Here is an 18,644-nt window from a genome sequence, read left to right on the forward strand (position 1 = left end):
AAAACCCACCTCTACACACACACACACACACACACACACACACACACACACACACACATATATTAGCTGGGCATGGTGGTGTGCGTCTGTGGTGCCAGGTACTCAGGAGGCTTAGGTGGGAAGATAGCTTGAGCCCAGGAAGTCGAGGACACAGTAAGCCATAATTGCACCACTGCACTCCAGCCTGGGTGACAGAGTGATACCCTGTCATCAAAAAAAAAAAAGAATTTCTTGGCTATTCTTAGATCTCTACACTTCCATGTGAAACTTCCATTCAGCTGTGACGTTACAGAATACACAAATGCACTCTTAGCACTTTGATTGAGAGTGCACTGAATCTGGAAAACATTTAGGGATATTTCAAACCATCATCTATTTATTTACGCTGTTTAAGCCTCAAATCTTTTTGAAAGGCTTTTGAAGAGTTTACACTAGGTGGTTAGGAAATCTGGATCATGGAAAGATGTGAAAATAGTCACCAGAGAGAACAAATATGGTGATAATTAAGCATCAAATTTGCCTGGAGTTGGGGGAAGGGGAAGCTATTCTTTTTAATTTGTAGGAAGAGGCTACACATGATGGAGCACCTGTAGTCCCAGCTATTTGTGAGGCTGAGGTGGGAGGATTGCTTGAGCCTAGTAGTTGAAGCCCAACCTGGACAACAGAGCAAGACCCCATCCCTAAAACAATTTTTTGTAAGGAGAAAGCTAAGCTAACATTGTTAGCAATACATGTTTCCTATTGCTGAAATTGCATGGGAATTTATGAAGGGTCACAGAAGGACAATAATGAATAATGAATGGTTGCATTAATTGAAAATGCAGACTCCTTTCCATATAGCCACTTATTTTATTTTTTGAAGGAAAATTTGTATTGTTTTAATTATTTTTATATACAGAAAACTTAACAGTGTACATTTAACCCGGTTTGGTGGCAAGTTCTTTAGCCTTTGCCTTTTCAAGCTTGGCGATGTGAACCACAGACTTGGGACCCAGGACACTGCCTCCCCAGTGACGGTGGATCTCATCATATTTGTCGTTGTAATTGGTCCTGATAGCTTCCACCAGCTTAGCCAAAGCTCTTTTGTCTTCTGAGTTAACCTGTGTGAAGGCGGCAGTGGTGCAGGTCTTCCTGTGGACTGACTACATGCCCCAGTCTTGCCTTCCCCTTGATAATGCAGTAAGGGACCCCCCTTTTATGACACAGTGCAGGCAGGGAGACAACCAGCTTGATGGGATCCACGTTGTGTGCAATCACCACCAGCTGAGCTTTCTTGTTCTCTACCAAAGTGGTGATGGTGTTAACTCCTGCTCTCAAAGGACAGATGGTCTCTTAGTGGGGCTGTCCCCTTTGCCAGCAGCTTTCTTCTTGGCCTGGGACAAAAGCCTCTGCTTCTTCACTTGCTTTATCTCTGGTCTGTACTTATGAGCCAGTTTAAGCAGCTGAGTAGCTGTTTGGCGGTCCAGGGCCTGGGTAAACTGTTTAATTGCAGGAGGCACTTTCAGCCTATAGCCACTTATTTTAAAGATCTCACCCGAAAAGCTGAAGGCAGAGAAAACCAGTCAGGGGCAGGGGGTGAGGTGAGTGCTGTGAGGCTAATATGAGTCCATTTCAAGACGTCTGCTAAGCTGGAGTTCAAGATAGGTGAGGATAGTTTAGGGTATACTGGAAAGAAGGGCATTTGGTCATGGAACTTGGCTTGGCTACTTTCTAACTGCAGGAATAGGGAAAGTGACAAAACTTTTTTTTTTTGAGGCAAAGTCTTACTCTGTTGCTCAGATTGGAGTGCAGCTGGAGTGCAGCAGAACACTCATAGCTCATTGCAGCCACGACCTCCTGGGCCCAAGTGATCCTCCTGCCTCAGCCTCCTGAGTAGCTGGGACCACAGGCGTGCACCACCATGCCCAGCTAATTTTTTGATTTTTTGTAGAGACAAGGTCTCCCTGTGTTGCCCAAGCTGGTCTTGAACTCCTGGGCTCAAGCAATCCTTCGCCTCAGCCTCCAAAAGTGCTGGAATTATACACATGAGCCACTGTGCCTGGCCCGACAAAACCTTTTTTTTTTTTTTGAGACGGAGTGTTGCTCTGTCACCCAGGCTGGAGTGCAGTGGCATGATCTTGGCTCACTGCAAGCTCCGCCTCCCGGGTTCACACCATTCTCCTGCCTCAGCCTCCTGAGTAGCTGGGACTACAGGCACCTGCCACTGCGCCCGCCACCACGCCCGGCTAATTTTTTGTATTTTTAGTAGAGATGGGGTTTCACCGTGTTAGCCAGGATGGTCTCGATCTCCTGATGTTGTGATCCACCTACCTCTGCCTCCTGAAATGCTGGGATTACAGGCGTGAGCCACCCCGCCCGGCCCTGACAAAACCCTTTTAAGGCTCACTTTCTTCATCTGTAAAATGGACTCCACAATGAACAGCAGATTTCAAAGCTTCAGTGAGCTCACGCAGAGAGCCTGGCTTACTATAAGCCCCCACGGAGGCTGGTTTGCTCCTAGTCTGCTTCCTGCAGGACTCCGGTGTGGAGTTTAGGATCTGGGTAGAACAAATGGACTGTCTCGGAATATTCCCCCCAAATTGCTCTTCTCTCCAAAGCAGCACTGGCAGGACCTGAGCTTCACAAGCCACAGGGATGGCTTTGGGGTCCAGACTGAGACGGGCATGTCCCAGAGTCCCTCTCCCAGCCTCCACCATTCCACTTTCCTGCCCGGGGTCCCCAGGGCTGCCTGGCTTGTGCCTCAGCCATTGGATCACAGCAAACACACAGAGACCCTGAGATAGAAGAGCAGGGCCTGGAGAGGGGAAATCTGACTCCAGTTTCTCGCAGGCCCTCAAGAACTGGAGCCCGTGCAGTCTGGGGCCTCTGCTGGTGGCGGTTGCGGTTCTCCAACCTGCCAAATGATGAGAATCATCTGGACACCAATGCAGTTTTGCAGGCCCTGTCCCTGGGGAGTCCAGTTCAAGGGAGCTGGGGCAGGCAGGGGTTTGGGTTTGTCCCGGCCTCCAGGCAGTTTGTCTCTTCGGGCAAGCTTGGGAGCTGCTGAGAGTGGGTTGAAGAGCTAGGGCTCTCTGGAACCATCTGGATCCCAGCACCAGCTTCCCCACTCCACACTACTGGAGTGGCCTTAGGTAGGTGATGTTTTTAACTTCTCCGGGTTTCAATTTCCTCCTTGGAAAATGACAGAATGAGATTTGCAGGGTAAGCATTTAGCCCTGGGCCTGGCACAAAGTAAGCACCAACAGATGTTAGGCAATAATCCATACTGTTATTCCACGCAGCTGTGGGCTGCAGCAGGGTGAGGAGCCCATGGTGATCTGAGGGTCTCGCCCTCGGGTCTCTTCACTGCTCACCACTGGGGTGAGCTCTCCTCTGAGTCGCAGCAAGAGGGCCAGGCTGCATCCCTGGAGTCCCAGCTGCCACCATCCCGTCTGAGATTCCTCTCAGACTCAAAGGGAATAATAAGTGTGCTTCTCTGGTAATTTGTTGTGCCTGGCACATAGAAATCATCCAGGAATTGTTAGCTAATATCATGTCTGTACTCTTTAATGGACAAACATTTCCTGGCGCTTACTCTTTGCCAGTCCTGAACTGGGATGGGACCACGCTACATACTGGGGCTCTGGAACCAGCCTGCCTGGGCTTGAAACCAAGCTCTGACACTGACCAGCTGTGTGACCCTGGGCAACGTACTCCTTCTTTCTGGGTTTAAAATGAATCCTTCATCTGTTTCCTCACGAGAACCCAGAGGTATAAAAAGGGATTAAATGGGTTCACTTGTAAAGAGCTCAGAACAGTGCCTGGCACGCGGTGAACTCTGTGAGTGATAAATTAAAGGCAGGCCACAGGCCCCTTTCTCCAGGAGCTCAGCCTGGTAGGGGAGTCGGCAAGGCTTAGAGGCCACAAGGCTGTTGCCTGCGGCATAGAAGCGCCGGGCCTGAGCTCGGAATGCTTCCCGGAGGATGCGAGGGGCGGGCGCTGCGGGGAAGACGGTGCTACTCCCGCGCGGGGCCGCGTGAAGTTTCCGAGTCAGCGGTGAACCCTGCGGCTTCCGCGCGTCCTTTAAAAACACAGGTATTTAGATACACACCGTGGCGTCGACTTAAGGTGAAATCTAAACAAAATGAAAGGACGGGAGCTATTCTGATTTGGCCGAACCTGTGCCTGCGGGCTGGGAATGACCCGAGGAAACGAAGGGACGGCGGAGCCAGTGCGGCGGGGGCCGGGTGGGAAGCGGTGGCCTCGTGCTGGGGACCCCCAGCCCCCGCCCGCCTTTGCCGGGAACCACCAAGCTGATTTTTTTCCCTTTCTTTTTTAAATAAACCTACCTTCCTTCCCCGATTTTTTCCTTTTAATATCGCTGTTTATCTCCATTTTTTTTTTAAACTGCGGCGTGTTCTTGTTCGATTTTAAAAAATACTAAAAATAAAATGAGTCCCCGAGGTGCCTCCCTGGCGCCCTAGGCATGGAGAGCTCATGCCTGCGCCACCCTCATCTCCGCTGGCTTTGCCACCTCGGAGGCGCCCCACACTTCTCCTTTGTTTTGCTTTTCTCTGAGCCGGTTGAGTTTTCTTACCCTGAATGCGTCGTTTATACAATTAGCAACTGAAAACAGAACAAATATCACCGATATAATTGGGGTGGGGGTCGCCATGTAAACACGGGGTGTTGTTACTTTAGGATACTTCTGACCCTGTCCCGGCCTGAGTCCTCGCTCCCTGACTCAGCATCCATGCAGGAAAGCCTCGCCCCAGCCAGGCAAGGGCAGTCCCTGCCGGCTCCTTGAGTTCTGCCATCTACAGCTTGCCCCATCATGAGCCTGGATGTGAGGCCTGAGATCCTCACCCCACTGGCAAGAGTCTGGGTTCTGCTCAGCGCGGCCTGGAGCCAGTGTGTCTGCATCTTTGCTGGAGAGACATCCGCAGTGTGGCGGGCTCTGGCTTCAGGAACACGCTCCCCAGCATGTGTCCTGTGTGTTTCCCAGCTCCCGTTCCCGCTTAGAGACTGGATGATCTTGACCACCCACGTAACCTCCTCAGTTTCCCGGTCTGCAAATGAAGATGGGTTAGGTGAGAGAACTCCTGTATACACTTAGCTGGGGGTGCTGGCATTTGGTGAGCCCTGGCAGATGCCAGCCAGCCGTTGTTAGCCTTTGTGAGCGCCTTGGGAAAGCTGCAGGAGATCCTGGGTCACTCAGCTGGTCCCCCAAGGGAGAGTATGACACATAAAGAGGGAGGTATCATGGAGAAATCCTCGTGGTATAACGTTAAGTGAAATAAATATTGTTTCTAATGCTACTGCAGACACCTGTAAGATGAAAAAGGCCCACAGGAGTGCAGGACGGAGGCCACAGCGATCTGGTTAAGAGCAAATATGGGTCATTTCGGATAGAAGAATTTCCTAGTTGTGTGAGTTAGGCCTGCTGGGGCTGTGGGCTGGGGCTGCCTAGCAGGAGAGCACCGTCCTGCTTAGGAGCTGGTCTGGCAACCTGGAGGAGCCTCAGTGTGTCCCTCCGTAAGACTGAGATGGGAACATGTTAAAGACTCGCAGCAGGGTCACAGGCCCAGGAGGTGGAATGCCAGGGCTGAGCTGATCATCCGGCTCCCACTCCTGATGGCTCTCTCTAGCTGCCAGCTGGCCCGTCCCTTCTTCTACTCAGCCAAGCCTTGAGCACAGCCCTTTCCTCTTCCTTCCCACAGCACAGCCCAGAACCCTGCGAGGGTAGACTGCCTGCACTCCACTGCCCTTGTATCCTACTGTGTCCAGTGGTAACACTGGGTATAGACAGTGGTTGTACTTAGAACCTCCTGGCATCCTCCCCTCTTCCACGGGCGTGTGGCACTTACCCAGAGAGACACCACAGGCGCTGGCGGGGCTGCATGGTTCCTGGTGAGGCAGTAGGACAGCTCCTGGTTGTGCCAGGCCAGCCTGGTGACCCTTACTGGGAGTCAGGGGAACATTGAGAAGCACTCGGTTCCTGGCTGCCACAAGCAATGCTTTGGCTGTGTCAGGGAGCTCTCAGCCGGATGCCCCAATGCCCCAGGCCTCCAACTCAGTGCTTCCTGGGCAAAATATCAGAAAAACCCATATCCAGTGAGAAAACAAATCCTCAACTCCCTCTGGCTTTGGTCCCTTTTAAAGACGTATCTTAAAAAGATCCTGGGTCAGTTCCTCAGGCTCTGGGGCTGGTGATAGAGGAGCTGGAGGTCAGGTCCCAGCACCTGCTGACTGGCGATCCTGGATGCGAGCAAGGTGTGTTTGTTATCCTCATTTTACAGACAAACAAGAGCAACCACCGCCGCCGCCGCTGCCACCACCACCACCACCACCACCGCCACCGAGGCATGCAGTGGGCAAGTCCCATAACAAGCAGGGTTTAAACTTGATTTCGCTGAGCCTCAGTTTTCTCATCTATAAAATCAGGACAGTAGTAACATTTGTTGGTCAGAACTATGGTGAAATTAAATGCCCTAAGGAAAGGACATCAGTAAGGTTAAGGCTTAGGGGCTCCCTTGACCATGTGAATTTATGGGGCCTCACCACAGCTGGAGGTGAGCACCATCCGCAGGACACCTCTCTGGGGTCCAGCCTCGGCACTCAGTCCCATGGGCAGCTGATGAGGCCCCGACTTGGCATGTGGGGGCATCTGAGGAGCCTGAGAACGCTTGCCAAGGGCTTGGGTTCTTGGCTTTTCCATCTGGAAACAGGCTAAGGAGTTCTTTTAAGTGGGATGATCACGGTGCTCTCCAGCTACAGAGGGCCCAGGTTCTTTTGCTGTCCATTTAATGCCCAGTGCCTGTAACCGTGCCTGGCACACATTAGGATTCAAGGAGGGGAGCTTGGGAGCACAGGGAAGGCGGTCTCTGAAGTGAGGCATCCAGAATTTAACCAGAGTTCGACTAGTACTGGCTATTTGCTCGCAGGTAAGTCATTAAACCTCTCCGGGCCTCAGCTTCTAAACTTTAAAATAGGATTTTTTTTGTTGTTGGATTATTGAGGATTATATGAGACAATCTCAGAAAGTGCCCGACACGGAACCAGTATGGTTCCAGCAAGGGTTAGGTTTTATTAGTATCAATGTTATCAATTTGCTCAGTGAATGCCTGTGCCTGAGATCTGAGACCAGTCCCGGGTGGCCACCTCTCTCCTGCTTCTGAAGCGCCGCAAGCTGAAAGAAGCACACGTGCGGGGTCAACGCACTCTCTTTAATGGGAAGGGGATCCTCATTTCTTACAGCAATAGGTAAAAACATAAATACGGGTGGGTGCGTGGGCGGGCGACGGCGAGATAGCAAAGGCCCGGGCGCCCGGCCCTGGCTCGCAGAATGGGCGGCCAGATCTCAGGCCCTGCGTGCCCGAGCTCAGTCCCAGTTCCAACCGGGGGTGCCCATGGACTCTCGGAGGGCACTCCTGGGGGGACAGCTAAGACACCAGGCTGCAGGATCACTCATTGCACGCTGCATAATCGCCGCCACAAACTCTCCCGTGCGCAAGAACAAACGCGCGTGGGACAGAAAAAGTTCCTAGGTCTCCGCAGGAGTGAATGCAAAATCCAGGGGACTCAGGGTCATGTTGGGAGCCCCTTCTCCCCCCGAGAGTCGGGGAGCTGTTGAGGTGGGATCGGTCAGGGTCGCGCCACGCGGGTCCCTTCCCTACCAGGCTCGGATACCATGCAGCGTGGACACTCCCGAGTTGCTCTGCGGAATCCCGGGGCTCTGAACCGCATTCAAGTCCCCGACGCCGAAGTTCACGAAGTTGTTGTTGGCGGCGGCAGTGGCCGGCTGCGCTGGGGAAGGCCCGGCGGGGTAAGCCGCAGTGCAGCTGTAGCCAGGGCTGCAGGCCGCGCCGCCATAACCCGGATAGGCGGGGTAGGCGTTATAACCGTAGGGATTGAGGCCCACGCCGTAGGCAGGCGCGTAGGGCGCCGAGTCCCCTAGGCATGGCTTGCCATCGCGCACCAGCACTGGCACCGCGATCCTGCGGGCAGGCGGCGGCGGCGGCGGCGGGGGCAGCCCCACCAGCTCCAGAGTCTGGTCCTGCCGCTGCCGCTTGCACTTGTAGCGCCGGTTCTGGAACCAGATCTTGACCTGCGTGGACGTGAGTTTCAGCACGCTGGCCAGCTGGTCGCGTTCGGGGGCCGACAGGTACCGCTGCTGCTTGAAGCGCCGCTCCAGCTCATAGACCTGCGCCTGCGAGAAGAGCACCCGCGGCTTCCTCCGCCGTCGCGCCCGGGGCCGCTCCGCGTTGTCCGCCTCTGTCTTCTCCAGCTCCACCGCCTTCTGCAGCGCGCACAGCTCTGAGGGGGAACAGAGAGGCAGAGAGACGCTTGGTAAGAGCGGCTTGACCTACGGAGCGCGGCCGCACAGTAATGGTAAGGGATCCTCGTGGAGGCCACTGTGTCCTGCCTGGAGCGCCCAGCTGGCTGCGGCTCACTCTGCCAAGTGCACTGGGAGCCACCGACACGTCTCACTCAGCATTTGTAGAAAGTCAGGCTGGCTCAAGGCGCTGGAGAACAAAACGGGAGGTCTCTGCCCTCGGGGCAGTTCACACCCCGGTGAGGGAGACAGACGGTGACTTAAAATTTCAGGCTGCAAAAAAAAAAAAAAAAAAAAATAATAATAATAATAAAAATAAAAAAATAAAAATAAAACAAGGTGATGCTCTGGGGTGAACTGAATTAGGGCTAGTTTGGTTTGAGAAGTTAAATGAACAGAGGCCGAAGCCTCACTGCTAGGGACGGTCTTATCTCAAAATTAAGGAATCAAGAAACAGAAAGCCAGGGAGTGTTGGTTTGGTGATCGGAGGCTCCAGCCTGGCCGCAGCAGGGTTTGCGCAGTGTCCAAGAAGCTGCGGGTGGGCAGGCGGCCTCGGAACCTGCTTTGCTGGCTTCCTCGAATTGGTAGCGATCAGTTCTAGCCGCCGTGCCCGCCCGAATTTGTTCCCAGGCCTCTGCTCCTCAACAAACCTATGAATTCTCTCCCGGCTCACAGCGGCCCTTCGCCCAGCGCCTGCGGCCTCCCGGGAATCGCCCGGGCTCCTGCCTTGGGCTGGGGGGTCTCCCAGAAGGCCCCTTTCTGCAGCGGGGCCGGCCTCCCTCCCCGATCCTGGGATGGCCTGCGGGGTGATCCCGCACTCATCTCGTCCACTCCCTTGTGCCCGCGGTAGCGCAGCATTTCCTAACTTTTCCACGAGGGAACCTCTCCGCCCTGGCCGCGCCGGCAAGTTGTGCTGAAAAAATAAAGTGAAGTCAGATTCCTGAGGTTCCGCAGTATCCCATTTTAAAATCAAGGCCCTCGATCCCAGACTCCACTTTCCTGGCGCAAAGAAAGAAAGGCACCAGAAACCCGGGTCGCGGGTGGGCTGCAGAAAGAAGGTCCAGGACCCTCCTCCGATTGTACGCAAAAGCTGTCTGGTGAGCAACATTTCAATTTCTGTTTAGCGGTTCTCATCAGATCTTTAAAAAGATTCGTAAATCCAAAGGAGATTTAAAAACAGAGATTATCTGCTTGTCTCTCTGTTCTGTCTACCATAAACCGATTTCTCAACTTCCTACCAGACCCAGGAGCAGAGCCGAAGCCGCCCGGGGCTTTGTTAGGCCGGGGGGAAACGTTTTTTGGTCTCTTGCTTCTGATCCTTTCAATCTGGCATTTCCTCTGAACCTCCGATTGGGCGCGGGGCGCGGGAGCCTGGCGACAACACCAGGCATCTTACATTCTGAACCCCCCGCCGCAGCCCAGCCCTCGGCCCAAGGGCGCGTGTCTCCTCCTCCTGGCCCTGAGTTTCTTGGGGACGAAAGCGACCCAGGAGGGGAGAAGGGGGCCTGTGTTTCCTCCTCACCTTTCTTTTCGGCTCTAGGGTCCTTGGCTGGGTCGGGGTCGCTGTAGGCACGTGGATAGAAGGCGGGGGCGGCGGGAAAGGCAGACGCACACTTGGCCGGTGAAGGCGCGCGGCCCAGCTCTGCGCGCAGCTCTGGGAGGCCCGGCGCAGCCGCCTCGGGCCCAGCGTAGGCCTCTGGCTTGAAGGCGGCCAGCATGCAGGAGGAGGGCGCCAGGGTCGCCTCCAGGCGGGCAGAGAGCTCTCCGGCGGCAGCCAGGCTGCGCTGCTGCTGCTCCAGGTTTAGGATGTCTTTGACTGAGAAGGGCGTGGGCGTGAGAGCAGGGCTGGGGAACATGGTGGCAGCGCCAGTCTCACAGCGCCAGGTGGGCGGCAGAAAGCGGCGCTGCCCACGGCCCCTGGCAGCTTCCCTGCATGGTGCCGCCGCCCGCCCGCGCACCCGCCGGCCAGCTCTGGATGTGTCCGGGCAGCAGGTAGCGCTGAGCACAAGGGGCAGGAGAGGCGGGACCAGGCCAGAGGAGGGGGACTCAGCCTGCCATTGGGCCAGGGGCCTCGATGACAGGAGCGATGAGCAGTTTCGTGTCACCTAATATAGTCATACGGCAAAAAAAAAAAAAAAAAAAAAAAAAAAAAAAAAAAAAAAGCCCTGCCCAGCTTTTTTAAAGGGGCCACGACGCATTTGGAAGGGTCTCCTTTTGCTCCTGCAGCCTGCGTTTGCTCCCTAATGTGAGCCTGAAAAGCCTACCAGAGGCATGCAGAGTCAGGCCTCTGGGCAGGGCTGGATGGGTGTGGGTTTGAAGAAATATTCCTCAGCACCCAAACCAGAATGGGAGAGAGAAGGATGGGGTGGGAAGCGGTGGGGAGGAGAGTGATTTGAGGAAGGCTTTATTACTGAAGGTGGTGGGATGAGGGAGAGTCTGAATAGGAAGAGAAGCCTGGAGGACAGGGCTGGCTTTGGGGATAGCAGCAGGGCGAGATTCTGGACAATTCGAGGGTTTGGTTTGGCTTGGCCTACAGGGTCAGTCATGCCGCAGGCTCTGGGTGCTTCTGGGCGAGTCAACGAAAGTAAGGGCAAGGTGAGTGATGGCCAGGTGGGGTAGGAGTTGCTGCCTCCTACAGTAGTGTTATGCACAGCACAACTCCAGGGGGCATCAGTCACTGCCAGTACCCTCCCAGGGAAATGCCTCTCCCCTTAATAATGAAATAAATCAGGAATCCCAGCTGGTCAGCTCAGCTTCCCAGGAGACACCTGTCTTGTGGAGTGCCCCAGCTACCAGCCACCTTGTTTCCCCTGTTTGGAGGCCATCGATCCCACCTCCCTCCTTCCCGTGCCCTCCCTGCCTAGCAGCAAGGCCCTCAGGCTTCTGCCAACCTCGAGGTTTCAGGGTCCTAGCCCAGGTTTAGCTCTCAGGGAGGCGGGGCTCCTCTGAGCCCAGCTAGGCCAGGATTTCTCTGAGGCCTCTGGGCCGGACTTCCAGTGGGGCACCCCTGCGGCTCGGTCAGGCGCGTGGGGGAAGGGCAGGGCAAGTGGGGTGATCATGATCATTTTTAGCCCAGGGTCGGTAGAGTAGGGCACAGAAGTCAGACAAATCTGCCAGAGTTTCGGGAGTGCCAGCTGCATGGCCAGATCCCCCCCGGGTGGCCTCATTTCTCTGGGTCCCCGCACTCCTTGGGAGGTCTGATGAAAGCTTGGGGTCTTCTCCATTCCCCAGAACACTGCAGAGAGGAGTTTTATTTTGCTTACCATTCAGGAGTCCGGGCAGGCAGAGCGGGCCCAGGTTAAGGACGCCTTCTAGAGCTGGGGATGACAGGATTTGTCAGTGGAAAAGCGTTGGCTTCTCACGGCCCTAGCTGGTACAGGGAACCGCGGGCGGGAAGCTGGTCGGGACGCGTGGACTTGCTGAGAATGGGGATGTGGAGGGCTTGGCTCTTTGCGGAGTGCGGGTTGGCAAGAGGCGCTTGGAGTAGAATAAAGGCGGCGCAGGGCCAAAAACTACCTAAAGACACAGCTCCCGCAGGCGCGCCCAAGGTGCGGAGGAAACGCTCCATGTATGGGGACAAAATAGTGTCTGTCCAGAACGTACATCTTGGGTGCTCAAACCCGACAGTGTGCCGTCTGAGACGCCGACGCAAGTGAAGTCAAGCATTGGCCTGATGTTGAGACTTTTCCTGTCCCTCATTAAAGCCACACTCCCAGGACCTGGGGCCTCCATGCTGGGGAGAGAGGTGAGCCCCGCAGGGCAGCCCAGGAGGCGCGCAACGCCCTGACCCCGGCTTCTAGGCGCCAGCCGTCAGTAACAGGCCTGGGCTGCCACGCCGAAATCACGCCTCGAGTTTCTGAGCCAGGGACTACTGGGGGTCTGGAATTGTTAGTCTAGTCTGTGGAGGATGCCTTTTCTTAAAGGTGGGGCGTTCAAGGCCCAGGAAACCTCGTCCCCCCACCTCTTCACCTCCCAACCCAAATTCTCCTTGGACGGAGCTGCATGTCAGCGGCCTTGCGGCCCTTCCTCGCCTGGACTTTTGGCCACGTTACCGTTATGGCTGTAAATTAACCTAGCTTGGGGGCCCGCCTTGCCTTTGAAGATTGTTTTCGAGCGCGGGCGGGGGGGGGGTCGTTGGAGAGGATGCCTATCGCCGAGGCGGTGACGTCTGGCAAACGAGCCACATCCGATTCAATTAAATGTCTCGCTGAAAAGAGCTCGGAACGAGGGTCCTGGGAGCGCTGTTAAGTGAATCTGCTGGCCGGGCGGCTCGCGATGACAGTTTGAAAGATTAGTGTGAGCCGACGCCTGAAATATTACCGTTTAATGGGGGACATCGAGGCTACATCCGGGATCCCTGTTTTTAGTTAGGTTTTTTTTTTTTTTGAGAGCTCTGGAGAAAGAAAAAAATTAGCATTGCCCTTGCAAATCAAGGTGGCAAGGATTTATTTCCTATTTTCGGGTAAGGGGGCTTCCTAGAACTGTCAGTCCTGTGGGTCAGGTGTTACAAAAAGGGAAGGAAAAAAAACTCTCCCTATTTGAACAAGATCAGTGACTGTTACACTCTCTATGCTCTTTGTGAATCGGGTAATGATTTCTCTTGGCTTCCAAAAAGGTCTTGGTGTTGCACGGACAAATACGTGCAAAATAGAAATTGGGGCGACCCATGCTGGTCTCCTTAGAGGAAAGTCCGAGAGCCATTTGCAACTTTTCTTTCCAGTCCTCACTGTTTCCGAGTGAGTTAAAAAAATCCCTCTAAATAGATCTAAATAGAAATTGCAATAGTTGGGGGTTGGGTGGGAGGAAACTTGATTCTCTGGCCCTCAACAGGGACACATCTTTTTTTCCCAAGGGCCGCTGACCCAACCTGGCCGCCTCTCTGCGCCGCACTTTGACCAAACTAGCAGGACAAACAAACAGCCTTCAGCCTAGAGAAAGGCAGAGAGAGACAAAAGGAGAGAGAAGAGATCGAAAATCTATCTGTGTATTTCCTTGACTTTTAAGGAGTTGGTGCTTTAAGATAATCCAAATTCCAGGGTGGCTCGAGCGCATTCTCCGTGAATAAATTATTATTAATTGAAAAGCGATCGGCGCGGCCGGAGCCGGCCCCCCTTTCGTGCAATCAGCAGGGCTGGTCGCAAAAGGTATATATGATTAATTGAAAGATAAGCTGGAACTATCACCGGGAATGTCATTAATGCGCCGGGGAGACGTCCATTGGAGACAGGCGGCGTTATCCGCGGCTTTATCTTCAACAACGCCTCGCTCTCGGCCCGCGCGGGGGAAACAGATGGGAGTTTCTGTCTGGGACGCTCGCCCCATGTTTATATTTTGGGAAGAATCGCAACTCGTGGGAGTCCCCGGCTGGCCCCCTGATAAATGAACATTAGCACTTTTTCGGACTACTGTATCAACAAAGGGGCTGCGGCGCTGCAATAATTGGCGAGAAAGCAAACAGAGGGCCGAGAGCGCGACTCTGCTCTTCGTCCGGCTGATGGATGAGCAGCTCCGGCTGCGCGCCGGACTCCCGGCCTCCGCCTCCGCCTCCGCCTCCGCGCCGGGGCCGGCCACTGGGCCCCTCCGCCGCCCCGGCTTCCTTCCTGGCCGGGAGTTGGGGGCGGGGGGCGACTCTGAGGGCCGCCGACCTCGCCCTTGGCTCCGGAAGAGTCCAGGCGGCCTCCGCGGCACCGGATTTTTCCTGCCTCCGGACGCGCCGCATTCAGGTGGCTCAGCTGGCACCAAATCCTTCTCATTTCCACGCTTGTTCAGTGCCCACGGGGTGTGCCAGGCGCTCTCACGGATCTCGTCACGGATCCTCTTATTCCGACTGCAGGCCTGAGGAGAATGAGGTTCAGAGACGTGGAGTAAGTTGCTCAGGGTCACACAGATGGGAAAGGACAGTGTCAGGGTGTTAGGATTCGAACACACAGCTGACTGCACAGCTGAGACTGTTTTCTTTTATTACACGTCGCTGCGCCCAAGACCGTACCAACTGGAGGAAGAGCAAGACCCCCACCATCACCCCCCACCCCGCAGCCAGGGGAGAGGACCAGGCTGTTGGATTTGAGATGCCAGGTCTCCCCAAACCTTCATAGACAAGGGAGATTTCCTGCATAAAGTTCATTTGGGAAAGAGAGGGGGAGAGAGGAATTTAACATGCGTTCATTTCACTTCCGCCTTCCCCTCCCCTCGCTCTCCCGCCTTTCCTTTCCCTTCTCCCTTCCCTCTCCTATTTTGATAACAGCTTTATCGAGATATAATTCGCATACCATACAATCCACCCATTTAAAGTATACAGTTCAGTGATTTTTAGTATGTCCACAGAGTTGTGAAACCAACACCACAATTTTATAACATTTTTATCACCCCAAAAACAAACTTGTGGTCTTTAGCCATCAACTCCAATCCTCTCTCCTACCTTCCCAGCCCTAGGCAACTGCTAATCTATTTTCTGCCCCTATAGATTTGCCTGTTCTGGACATTTCATACAAATGGAATCATACAATATGTGGCTGTTTGTGTCTCGCAGCGTTCACTTAACATAATGTTTTCAAAGTTCGTCCATGCTGTAGCACGTATCAGCATCTTGTTCCTTTTAATGGCTGAACAATATTCCATTGTATGTCTATGCCACACTTCGTCCATTCATCACTTGGTAAACATTTGGGTTATTTCCACATTTTGTCTATTATGAATACTCCTCCAGCCCACTTCTACCTTACAGTCTGAAGCTTTAGAGTCCTTGAAAGGGCCCTTCCCCCTCCTCCATAATTAACCCTATCCTTCATGGGCATGGCATCTGTGCAGTCTCACAGGGCCTGAGCTTGGTTTAATGTTCCGCTGTTGCTGTCTTAAAACTCCTCATAAGTTTTTAAGCAGAGTCTCCACGTTTCTATTTTGCGCTGAGCCCACAAACTATGTAGTCAATCCTGCTTTCTGGGCTGTCTGAGCAGAGCACTGGAAATACTAACTCTCTATTGCCTGGCTGGGTTTTGGCTTCCTTCCCTCACCCCCCTACCCCTCCCCAGCCCCCTGCTAGCCAGCTAGGACAGACAGAAAGTCCCCAGGCTGCTTTAAGAGCTGTCCATGGAAACTTGCTCAGCCATAGGAAGGGCCTAGAGCCCACAGAAGGAAAGAGCAGATCCACATGGCTAGTGGATACTGTGCGTGTGTGTGTGTGTGTGTGTGTGTGTGTGTGTGTCTGTGTGGCTGTGAGGGGAGAGGCTAAAAGAGTGGACCATAGCTTTCACCCAGCCGCCAAGTGACTCCACAGCTTGGTCACTGTTGGATTCTTGGCCTGATTTTCTCCATCCCTTCACCTACATTGACTGGGTGCCCACTATGTACCAGGTGCTGGGGTTGCACAGCCCAAGATGCACAGACCCTGAAAAAGGCAGGCGTGTGTCAGAAAGAGCGCTGGCCTCTGAGCCCGCGGTGGGTGTGGTCCTGCCTTTTCAGCAGTTGGCTCACCTTGAGCATGTCTCTTTTCCTGTCTGGTCCCCAGTTTTGTGTCTGTCTCCTTGGTGGTATGAGGTGTACACAGCGTTCCTTTCCAGCGACACTATCCTGGGAGACATCCCAGGTTGTTACCTGAACTCACCTGGACAGTGGGCAGAGGTAGACAGGCACGTGGGTAGTTGTCTAACCAACAAAGTAAAACTGGTTAAGATGAGAAGTCCCCGCCAATTGTAATATTATGCTATTTGGGGTGGGGGGAGGGATGGTCTATATGACAATATGCTTTCAAAATAAAATGATGTTAACGTAAGGAAAATGTGATGGATTTTTCTTATACCAAATACATTCAATTTCAGATAGATCAAACATTTGGACGTTAAAAATGAAACACAAAAGTGCTACAGATAATTAAAATAATAATTTTGGAGTGCTTTTATATATGAGAGGGGGATTAAGAGAACAAAAGACCTAGAAACTATAAAAGATGAATTATATAAACCTGATTGCATAAAAATAAATCTGTGCACAGCAAAAATACCATTAATAGAATCCAACAGAAAACTGTACTCAGGAAAAATGCTAGAAATACATGACAAAGTACTGATTTCCACAATTTGGAAAGAATACCTGTAAATCAATAAGAAAATGATCCAGCAAAAATATTTGAAAAATGACCAAGAGTATCAGAGCCTTGCTGGAAAAAATAAAAAGAAATAAAGAAATGCAAATTAAAACACAGAGAGGCAAATGTTTTTACTTATCAGACTGACGAAGATCAAAAAGTGTAATAGTTGCCTCGTCATGCTTCTACATTGTAAACTGGTAAACCTCTTTGGAGCAATTTGGTACTGCCAAAATTAAAAATGAATAAGCTCTTTGAACAAATATTTTCATTTCTAGGATTCCATTCTATAGGTATATACATATATGCAAAGAAAAGTATTTTCATCACAGTTTTTAATTTTTTTAAGAATCAAAACATGTTAAAAAAACCAGTGTATATATATCTGAGGACTGGTTAAAAAATTATGTTGTACCAATAGAACAGAATACCATATGCCATGAGAAAGAATTAGTTCCATTCATATGTATTCTTATGGATATGTTTTGAGATACTTTAAATAGCAAAGCAGGTGCAGAATTTGTATTTTAAATATGGGCATATGTACACATATGGTTCACATATGGGGTTTTTTGGTGATGAAAACTTCAGGGGAAGAATAATTGGGGGGCAAGTCAAGAATAAACATGACAGTTTCCGTAATACACTTTTTGGAACAGGTTACTTGTTACTTTTGGGGCTGTAGAAATATCTAGACCAGAATCCTCTGAGGTACATATTAAAAATGCAGATTTCTGGGGCCCATCCTAATCTTGGAGTTTAAGAATCAAAGGTGTGTGTATGGTTTGAGACAGGCAGCCGAAGCAGCGGTGCAGTGAGCTCTCTGTGAAGGGGTGGCAGCGGAGCCCGTGGTGTAGGAAGACTGCGCAGGGTGGTCAGCGGAGCCCTAGAGAGAGGGGAGGAAGGGTGGCCTTTGTCTAGTACTATCTGGGAACAGGACCCTGGTGGCACTGGCTGCCCTCAAGATCTCTCCTGACTTGTGGTTTGGTCTTGGGGTCTTGGACAGTATGAGTCAAAGGAGGGGGCAGGTATAGACAAACTAGAGGGCAGGCCCAAGTCTTGTGGTCACTGAGGATGCAGAGCCTGGTCCCTGTGAGAAGGTGGCAAAGTGGGAAGATGGAACTGGCTTGTGGCCTTGGTAGCCCCACCCGGGCGCTCCCCGCAGGCCAGCAGAGGAGTTTAGCAGTTCCTAGATTTCCTGACCCCTGGCCTTCAGCCCACTGTCCTTCCTTCTCCTGAGAGTCAGCCTCTAAAAATCTCTCTGAAATAGCCCTGCATCTGAAGCAGATCTGGAATCTGACCTAACAAGGTTGAAGTGACTTTCCTGTCTGGGGCCGGGGTAGGGGTGTAAATGGAAATATTTCATACCTAGTTTCTCCAAACACGGTGGGGACCCTTGTAGCCACTGATCCTGGCAGCTCCCTGAAGTGTGGGGTCTGCCCAACGGTGGCACAGCCTGGAGCCTCTCAGGCCAGCAGGGACTCCAGCTGCAGGGGGCACCACTCTCATCCCCCGGTGAGATCTGAGGTTCCTGTCCGGGCCTGGCCTTCCCCCACAGCGCAGCCGGCCACCACATCTTTGCTGCAAGCGGGACTGTGTGCTGCTTACCGGCTGGGACTCAACATCCAGGGAGCCTTTGGTCCTCCCACACCTGTGGCCTTCAGTAGCCAGTCCCAAGGAGATGACAGCCACACACACCACACGTAACCACTGGATAAGTTTTGGGTCCTCATTTCTCGTTGATGTTAAACACATGAGCAAAAAACCCAAAAAAACAAAGTGGAACGACATTCATTTCCAAAATATTTTATGAGCTTGGACAGCGAGTGCTTATTCTTATCCCTCTAACAGGACGCACCAGTGTCTCTTGTTCCCGCTTTTGTTGGTTTCCTTAACAATTGTTTTACATTTACATCAGTCACTCTGCTAATGATATATTTTTGAATAAATAATACATCGTAAGAACAAAACCAAACCAAAACGAACATGCCTAAGAGGGAGATCAATGTAAAGTGTCCCAAGCCTCTCCCCCAGCCACCCAGGCAAAGCTGTTACCGGCTTATTTAGGTTTACAATCCACTTTATTGAGGTCTAATGTACCTAGAACAAAAGTGTACAGTTCGATGAGTCTTGACACTTGGATGCGCACCCCCATAACAGCCACCATAATCAAGATACAAAAACATTTACGTCACCTCAAAAATGCTTCCTTCTCCCCTTCTCAGCGAATCCCCACTCCCTCCCAAGCTG

The 18,644-nt window shown here is 52.5% G+C and overlaps 1 protein-coding gene and 1 pseudogene across 2 annotated transcripts; both read right to left on the minus strand.

Annotated features, from left to right (window-relative positions):
- Positions 1-917: 917 nt before the first annotated feature.
- On the minus strand, positions 918-1,562 carry LOC129397867 (large ribosomal subunit protein eL8-like; annotated as a pseudogene).
- Positions 1,563-7,512: 5,950 nt separating this feature from the next.
- Positions 7,513-12,396, minus strand: NKX2-5 (NK2 homeobox 5). 2 transcript variants are annotated; one of them, XM_003814003.5, is made up of 2 exons: positions 9,837-12,396; positions 7,513-8,295 (listed from the first exon to the last, which is right to left on the minus strand). In XM_003814003.5, exons 1-2 carry the CDS (start codon positions 10,168-10,170, stop codon positions 7,652-7,654), a joined length of 978 nt encoding a protein of 325 aa, XP_003814051.1. In that variant the 5' UTR covers positions 10,171-12,396; the 3' UTR covers positions 7,513-7,651. The 2 variants fall into 2 exon arrangements, with proteins under 2 accessions (XP_003814051.1, XP_054968852.1); XM_055112877.2 differs by lacking the exon at positions 7,513-8,295 and adding an exon at positions 8,429-8,552 and having other exon boundaries at positions 9,839-12,396.
- Between the last annotated feature and the right edge of the window lie 6,248 nt (positions 12,397-18,644).

Source organism: Pan paniscus, chromosome 4 (assembly GCF_029289425.2).
Source record: "Pan paniscus chromosome 4, NHGRI_mPanPan1-v2.0_pri, whole genome shotgun sequence".
Taxonomy (NCBI): Eukaryota; Metazoa; Chordata; class Mammalia; order Primates; family Hominidae; genus Pan; species Pan paniscus.

Bases quoted from the DNA above. Each gene is read 5' to 3' on its own strand.
- NKX2-5 (XM_003814003.5), bottom strand. From the start codon at position 10,170: ATGTTCCCCAGCCCTGCTCTCACGCCCACGCCCTTCTCAGTCAAAGAC. The intron at 8,296-9,836 runs GTGAGGAGGAAA...GTTCCCCCTCAG, and splicing joins CCCTAGAGCCGAAAAGAAAG to AGCTGTGCGCGCTGCAGAAG.